Raw genomic sequence first — 8,820 nt, 5'->3', positions numbered from 1 at the left:
TTCATCATTCCAACCCAAAAAAAGGGACTAGTTGCAGTTCTTTCTCCCGCCTCGTAGAATCATTCACCAGCTATTCTGGGGTAGAGCAAATCAGAAATGGAAAATTTGCAAAAAAAAAAACAATAAATAAATAAAACAAGAAGAAGGAAACCGTTAAATGAGGCGTCTGAAGTCTGAGAACCTATTTGAAGAACGAGAACTACAATTTGTCCTCAAGAAGAAAATGATAAAAAAAAAAAAACCAACAAAGAGAAAGACATTCTTATTCAAGTAGCTGGACCAGTGGAAGGAACTCTGGAATAGAGAAGGACCTCAGCCATCAAAATGAGAGAGAGAGAGAGAGAGAGAAAGAGTTTCTGCGCTCGACACAAAAGTCGAACCCTGCGGGTACAGAGCAGAGTCTAGAGTCTAGACTGAGACTTCTCTATTTTTTTTTTTTTTTAATAAACAAAGATTTCTGTCTCTGTTTCTTCCCGCCTTTTCCAACTCTGCACTGGAAGGAAGGAAGGAAGGCGGGGCCCAATGGCACGGGATACGAAAGCCGGCTCTGTCACCATCACGAGACCGAAAGCGAAACATCGAACTGTGTGAAAAGGATGGGATAGTGAGGAGATCCTGGCCGTTGGATCGGTGAGAGCGGATATTAGCTAGCTTACCCTTACAAAGCCCCAAGGATAAGGGAATCTGGGGAATTTGTTCAGTTGTTCCATCACAGCGACAGACCCCCCGACCAAACACTTCTCTTTAAAAAAAAAAAAAGAACTCAGGCTGTTAACCAACACTTTTCTTTCATTCTCCTTCGAGTCCCCGGGAGTTGATCGTCTTGGTAAATAACCCTAGGGTGACTTGGACCCGGGTTAAAAAAAATCAGGAACTTAGAATCCGGTTTTAAAAACCAGGAACTGATCTGGAATCCGGATAATATTGGCTAAAACTTTAAACCCTAATTTCTGTATAGCGGTTGGTTTCGATCGGGTTCTCTTACCATGGTTGTAAGTTGTAACATTGTTTTTAAGACTCAAAAAGAGGCTATGACCCACTGGACCCGGGTTAAAAAAAACCAGGAACTTAGAATCCGGTTTTAAAAACCAGGAACTGATCTGGAATCCGGATAATATTGGCTAAAACTTTAAACCCTAATTTCTGTATAGCGGTTGGTTTCGATCGGGTTCTCTTACCATGGTTGTAAGTTGTAACATTGTTTTTAAGACTCAAAAAGAGGCTATGACCCACTGAAAGGCCAGATAGAGACCCACAACGGGTCTAAAGGGACCATACTTCTTGGAAAACCATTAAACTGATACATATATAACACCGTGACTTAGATGCCATCGAGGGGATTTGATCGACCAAGTCGGTGAGCACTCTCCTAAAGTAGTAGTGCCAAACCATTAGAGCTCTGGATTGGCTTTTATAGTATAACACACTTCTTCTATTAAGTGGATAAAATCTCATCATTTGTTGTGTTTTAGAAATGTGCAAGATAATGATTGAAAATGACGTAATAGTAAATCACTCTCAAATTATTTTGAAGACACCTTTTGGGAAAAATAATACTGCTTGTTGTATACAGCCTATGACCAAACATATCCTTTCTGAAATGGCCTTTCCACCCCCTACAAAATGAAAAATTCCCCTCGAATGATACCCCTGCGTGTCCCCTCATTGGCCTTGCACTTGTGCAAGGGCCACGAGACTGGACAATGTTCTTCTTCCCATTCTTTTTTTTATCCTTGAGTTAAAGAAAATAAAACAAGGGGCAAATAAAAAAAGAAGTTCAAGCCCACAAAATGATTTTTGCTCTTATGAAAGGTGAAAATCTCATCTCTAGTGATAATTTAGGGACACTGTTCTTTGTGCCACAGTACAGGCTACACCCAAGCACATGGGTGTGGGCGCAATGACCACCCTGCCCCCCTGAGTGGCAAGCCCATGTGCTTGGCGCAGCCAGTGCTGTGGTACAGAGAACATTCTCCCTTAAATTTAATATCGCAAATAAGGTGCAGGACAGTGAGCGCACGCAAGGCGCCTTTTAGCAATGCATCAGCTTTCTCCACGTGTGGGAGCAGCTCTTGGGCCCTTGGCTCGTGCTCTTTTTCTTTATATCCAAATATATATATATTATTTATTTATTTATTTATAAAGACACCAATTATAATTATAGGTCAGAATTGAGAATTAGAATTAAAACCAGACGTGTACCAAGAGATACAAGAAAATAGAGAAATAGGAAGTATCAAACATCTATAAAAATAATTGGATAAAAGAGGAATTGATTCCCACCCACACTCCAAGTGGTGGAATGGAACCTCCTCCAATCTTAGTTTACTAATATGGAACTTGGAATATAAGATTTTTTTTATTCTATATCGATAACTAATTTGTTAAAAGAGAAGAAGACTACACTACACTACTAAATATAAAAGAAGATCAAAGCACTCAACGACACTCTAATCTTGTACAGATTTGCAAGCATGATTACGATAGGGTATCAAGAAAGGCAGATACTATTCCATAAATGTATACAAAAAGCGCAAATGCTTGGCCCATTCACATGTAAATCAGAACCATTTTTAAGATTAATGCTCATAGTTCATGAGGAAGACATGTAAAAGCCAAGATAAGAAAAGCCTACACTGTTTCTTTTCTTTAAGGTCAAGCCCATTGAGAAAGCTTCTTTTAGGGGCGAAAGATATCTGTTCTATTGTAGCAGTTTTGTTAACGCCCGTTTTACACATTTGGAGGGTTTCAATATATATTCAACTGTCACATGGAGAAATGAAGGTTTTGAAACCAGTTATACAATTCCTCATGTGGTAGAAACGAAACTTCACAGCTTGCTAATCTAAGGGAAATAAAAGGAGCCCTTCGTGCCACTTGGAAAGAGCAGAACATTGAGGAGAAGACTATTTATTGCATGTTTTGGAGAGCTTCTCCAGCTTCTTAAATTCTCTGAAACTCTATTGTGCTTTCCAATAGAATACTTAAGATTCAACTCACAATCTAGAGAATCTCCACAAGAGAGTGGGGAAAAGGAATCACACACGGGCAGGTTTTATGACTCCTGGCTTTGTACGTCAGTTTTTATAAGCAAGAGCAAGAATATGAGTTCTCCTATATTCTAGGATTCTCCGCTGCAACTTCATTCCTGATCTATCCTTCTCGGCTACTCTCACTGGTGATCGTACTCATGCTCACATGCTATATTCTCAGATTTTCTGCCAAGGGGTGCTTTCATAGTTGGATAGACAATAGGTTTTTTCTTTTGGTGGGGTAGGGGGGGGGGGGTGGTGGGGTGTAGAAACTATAGGTATTGTGATTTCCCGATTTTGGTTCATAGATTAAGGATGCACAGTTCATGGTTTTTAAGTTAATGGAGTTTCTCTACAAGGGTACACCTCAAGTGAACTCTCAATGGGTTTTTGGTAATTCCATAGTTTAAGATTCAAATATTAAGTTTTCACAGTTTATGGTTAAGGTTTCATTACTTAGTTTCGAGTAGTAGTGCTTTCCAACAGCTGCATTTTTTGGCCATAGAGAGGAGTTTCTTCAGAGATGAGTCGACAAGAAAAGGCTGGATAATACCAAAGATCCTTGCAGTGGAAAGAGCAAGAAGAAAAGGGTGGTCGCAGATCAGCATGACCACCGATTTCATAAACATACAATCAGTAATCGCAAATATCAATCCATAATAATAACAGCAATTTTAACCTAGTTAACAGTTCCTATGTCTGCTACCATCAATCTTTAAAAAAAGTGTACCCAGTGCAAAGGCTCCGGCCATTGCAGGGTCTGGGTAGGGTCATAATGTACGCAGCCTTATCCCTGCTTTCTTAGAGAGGCTGTTCCTAGACTCAAACCCGTGGCCACTTGGTCACAATGGAGCAACTTTTACCATTGCACCAAAGCCTGCCCTCTGCTACCATCAATCTTTGTTTTCCAATAAATAGTGTCACTCCATTACCATTCAATTTTCTTTCACTAAATTGTTCATGAAGATGTTACAGCAATCTACTGCAAAAGAAAAGATTTGTATATTGTCATGGTATTTCCCACGATCACCATTTATTCTGTATTTCCTTGTTATGAATATCAACAAAACATCATTAGGAAGAGTTTTCAGCAGAGCTTCCCATACAACGAAGGATCTATATGACTAAACATACAATTGTACAACCACACAGTGCCGCAAAATGCAAAATCCCAGTAAAAGGAACCAATCCCAATAAACAGAGACACAGCACCTCGCACTGCAGGCCTGAGACACGGAGCCTGCGATAACTCTCAAGCTTGGGAAACACAACCATTTTAACTTACATTGACCGGGTTCTATCTTACACGGGACTGCAGGGGCAGGGCATTCCATCCTTACTAGCTCCTCTTAAATCCCAAAAACCACAGGTGGGAGCAAACTCCAGTGGGGAATCAGCCACCAAGTTTCTGATGAATAATCACACAGCAACTGAGCTTCATTCTATACATTAGACTGCTTTTAAGTGGCTGGCCTTTGAAGCATCCTCTCTGACAGTCTCATCTATTTGTTTCTCTTAACAGAGCAAGTACCTCGTCATCATTGAAATTAGAGTCTGCTGCAAGCTGAAGAGGGGTTTTACCTTCACTATCTACAGCCCATGGATCTGCACCCCTGCAACCAGATTGGGAATAATTGAGCAACCCTTCCATGGTAATTAAATGATATTCTACCCTGGTAATCACATTCAAGTCAGTAGCTGACGGAAAGAATATTTTGTTATGAATTATGATTTCTCAAGATGAGTAGATAAGTGCCAATTGGCGTCCACTATTTATGTTTGGAAACAGCATCAGTTCCCCGATTCCCTTTTTCTCTCTCCAATTTCTAATGGGTAAGAAATGTTATATCCACTTTAGGTATCAACTGAATTCAAATCCTAGATCTTAAAAGGGGCAAAACCTAGATTTTCTCCAACCATCCTAATTGAAGCAAAATCTCAAAAATGTACATGTAAATTTGGGACTATGGTTCCACCACAAAAAGAAAATCATCTCCAGTTTCTTTTGAGATAGAACTAGTAAAGTTGTACACAAAAACAATGCAAATTCACAAACATTAATCCCTTTCTAGCAAACTGATGCTTGACATAATCATGATACAGTTAGGCATAGGGATAATTGGGGATTTATGTAATTTTTTTTAGGGTAAATTACACCGCGATCCCCTGAGGTTTGCCCTAAATACAGAGTGACCCCCTGTGTTTCTAAATTATACAGCCACAGCCCCTGAGTTTTGGTTAGTTGTTACAGTCAGCCCCACTCCGTTAGTTAAGTGTTACGGTGTTGGTTAAGTTTGCCTTCAAATGACTAATATACCCCTATGGGGTGTGAGCTTACCATTTTGCCCATAGGGCATCCCTAACTTCACACCCCCTTCCCCTGTTACTCGAATCAGAAAGAGGGTTTAGGGTTCTGGCACTCCTTCCTCTGCTACTTGAAGGAAGATGCATATGCATTTTAGGGTTTTCAAGATGGTGATCAGCTGAGGCCATCTTCAACTCCATCCCCTGCTGCTACATGAATTGGAAAGAAAAGGCATCATCAGGAATTTGGTAGCAATGGTGGTGGTGGCCTCTCCTACAAGAATTGGCGGCGGTGGCGGCAACATTGATGTTGGAGGAGGGGTAGTACATGTTCCGGTGGTGGATCTCTCAAGGAAGAGGTCGCAGGTGAGGGAGCTCATCGTCAAAGCCTGCGAAGAGTATGGGTTCTTCAAGGTGGTGAACCATGGAGTCCCAAGAGACATTATTGCCATAATGGACTTCTTCCATAGACCTTCCCTGGAGAAACAAAAAACTAGACCCGCTAAACCTTTTGGGTATGGGTGCAAGAACATCGGCTTCAATGGTGACATGGATGAAGTCGACTATCTCCTCCTCCACACCAGCCCTCTCTCCGTTTCTCAGGCTTCTAAAGCTATTTCCTCTGACCCCTCCAATTTCAGGTTTTAACTTCTAACCCCTTCATCTCTACATATGCCGGCATTCTCTCTCTCTCTCTCTTTGTGTGTGTATGCAGTAATGCAGAAGAGAGAAGAGGGTAAGTGGGTGGGTGGCTCTTGGGTTTCCTTCCTTTTATTTTGAATTCTAATTTAATGAGAGATAGGAGGGTACTGGGTAGGACAAAATTTGTTAATTTAACCATCACAGGCATTACTTTAAAATGGTGAAACCTTGGTTTTGAGACAAATTTGATTTGCTTCCCATTAAAGATAAGAGAAATATGTTGCCAAACAAGCACTTACGACTATAGGCTATAGGCTCAGAGAAATCTGTGAAACAAGATGATTCATTCATGCCTCCATTCAAACCAAAGATCTATTTAACGTTCAGAAATATGTTGCCTCCAATAAACTTGATATGTCAAGCTCATTTTGCAGGGAACTTTTGAGGAATGGCTTACAGGCATTGGGTTTGCTGAACTTTTAGGGTTAATGGCGATGAGGGATAGGCGTGAGAGCAGGAAAAAAAAATACGAAAGGGAAGAGAGGGAAGAGAGGGAGAAGAGACGAGTAGTTGAGATGAGGGAGAGAAGACAGATAATGGCAGGTGGAGTTGCAGGTCCAGCGACTTTGGCAACTTCAGTTTTGGGGAAGAAGGCAACAGTAAAGAGGGTTTAAATAGGTTTTTGGTTTGTGATCTTAGAAGATGGAAAAGTTGGTTTTTTACTTCCTTTTACTCCTCTTACTTCCCTTTTACTTCTCTTATTTCTATTTACTATCATAGCCTCTATCGGATCCATGTAGCCGACCCCATTTAGTTGCGATAAGGTTATGGTTGTTGTTGTTGGTATTAGAAGAGGGCAAAGTTGGCATTTTACATTGTATTATTTAATACTGTCCACTCAAGGGGCGCGGCTGTATAATTTAGAAACACAGGGGGTTGCTCTGTATTTAGGACAAACCTCAAGGGGTCGCGGTGTAATTTACCCTTTTTTTAAATTTCTTTCTTTCTCTTGCAATGGTCTCAGAGCCAAACGATTGTTACAAGGTATGAATTAAAATTGTTTTATGTTTATGTTTGCATACTAACAGTGCTCTGCCGGAATCACTCCCTATTGATTCACAAGCATAGGTAATTCCTGTATGTAAGACATACGAACCCTATCTCTCTTTAATTCTGTTTTGTTACATTGGTGGTGTAGTTATTACATAATGGTTAAAGTCCATATGCTTGTGTGATCTTTCTGTTGTCTTGTCTGTTAAAGCCTATTTAGTGTATTGGACAATAGATCATTGTTGGAAGGAATTGACCACAGGAGGTCTTAGGCACCAAACCCATTTTTGTAACGGTTTGTTATTAGTATTAGTCATAGTTTAAATATGTTTGTTGATTTAAGCACTTCATTTTTCAGAAAAACACAAAAAAAAAAAAAAAAAAAACAAATAGACCAAATAGAGAAAAGGTCAAACAGATTAGTACAGTTTCTAATCTCGACCTCAACTATGAGTCAAAAGAACTCATATCGACTCTAAACCAGAGTCTAACCACAGGCTCATCTACTTCAGGTGGTACAGGAACACATCGAAAAAAATTGTTATGGAGCAGCGTTTTTTGTCATTGAGGATGATCCAGCCTATGGTCAATTTCAATCTATTAAAGAAATAATTGAATATTGGAAGTCTCGATATATCAAACAACGAGACTATTTAGAAAGAGAAAAATTATAGCATATGATGCAGACTTTGTGTTGAAATATGTTACTTATCCCCTACCCGATTGGGGTAAGCAGTCCTAATTCTATTAGGACTGCCCCCTAACTGATTGGGGAAGTACCCCTAGTTAGATTAGGATGTTTCCTCTTTATTCCCTTTTATTTTTCTCCTTTTTTATTGTTTATCTCCCTTAACCGAATCCTAGTTTGGTATTCCTAGTTGTACTAGGAATCCCTAATATGATTAGGACTGAGGTTGATTCCTATTTGTACTTGGATCCTTTCTCTCTCTCTCTCTCTCTCGGTTTCTCCTTTCTCTTCTCCCTTGTTCTCTATTGTCACATAGGGCAGCACTGATGAGGTGATCTTTCGATCCAGTTGCTGCCCCATTACCTCATGGATGCTACTACATAATTCTGCTCGATAGGAACCAGCACTTCCAGCTTGCGCAAATTGGAGCTTCAGTTCTTTGAGGATTGCTTCTACTTCTAATACAAGGAATCATCTCCTTTTTTTGAAGACCAGAAACTGCAGCAGGAATATCTTATTATTGCTTCATGTTCCTATCTCAGATCTGATCACAGTTTCAAGACCTCCTTGAGATCGATATTTACCAAATCAGGGTTTTTTTTTTCAAACCCTGACAATTGTCGATCTAGGAGTTTGAGCTCACTACTGTATCTGATTTTTTGAAGGCTTCTTCTCCACCTATTTGGACCCACTCGACAGCAATTTGGGCTCCCACAGTTCAGTTTTATTGAAGAGGACCTCCTTGAGATCGATATTAGCAAAATTAGGGTTTTTCAAAACCCTACTTCTATCGATTTGGAGCTACTGCAGTTTTTTTTGGAATCTGATTTCAGGAAGATTTTTCTCCCATTCTTAAGGGCTCCTTATCCTCAGTTCAAGTCCATTCACTGCAGGATTTTTTTTCAGCCCCTTGGATCCTTCATCGATTTCATCAAATTCAGGGTTTTTTTCAAAACCCTGACCATATCGATATAGGGTTCTTATTGGCTGCTGGTTCTCATATTTGGGATTTCACTTGAAGATATTTTTTGGCATTCTCTGCTGCCAGTATGGGTGACTCTACCAACTCTACAGCTACCTCGGATCATGATAGCCACAACAAGA

General features: G+C 40.1%; 1 protein-coding gene across 1 annotated transcript in view; it reads right to left on the bottom strand.

Moving 5' to 3' along the window:
• Positions 1 to 4,043: 4,043 nt before the first annotated feature.
• Positions 4,044 to 8,820, bottom strand: part of LOC122654031 (ADP-ribosylation factor GTPase-activating protein AGD3-like) — a 54,519-nt gene continuing 49,742 nt past the window's right edge. The window contains exon 19 of the mRNA XM_043848003.1: positions 4,044 to 4,645. Within this exon, the coding sequence (XP_043703938.1) occupies positions 4,531 to 4,645 (115 nt within the window). The 3' untranslated portion in view covers positions 4,044 to 4,530. The remainder of the gene's footprint in view (positions 4,646 to 8,820) is intronic.

Source organism: Telopea speciosissima, chromosome 3 (genome assembly GCF_018873765.1).
Source record: "Telopea speciosissima isolate NSW1024214 ecotype Mountain lineage chromosome 3, Tspe_v1, whole genome shotgun sequence".
Taxonomy (NCBI): Eukaryota; Viridiplantae; Streptophyta; class Magnoliopsida; order Proteales; family Proteaceae; genus Telopea; species Telopea speciosissima.
Note: the sequence above shows the minus strand (reverse complement) of the source record. Positions and strands in the feature narration are given on the sequence as shown.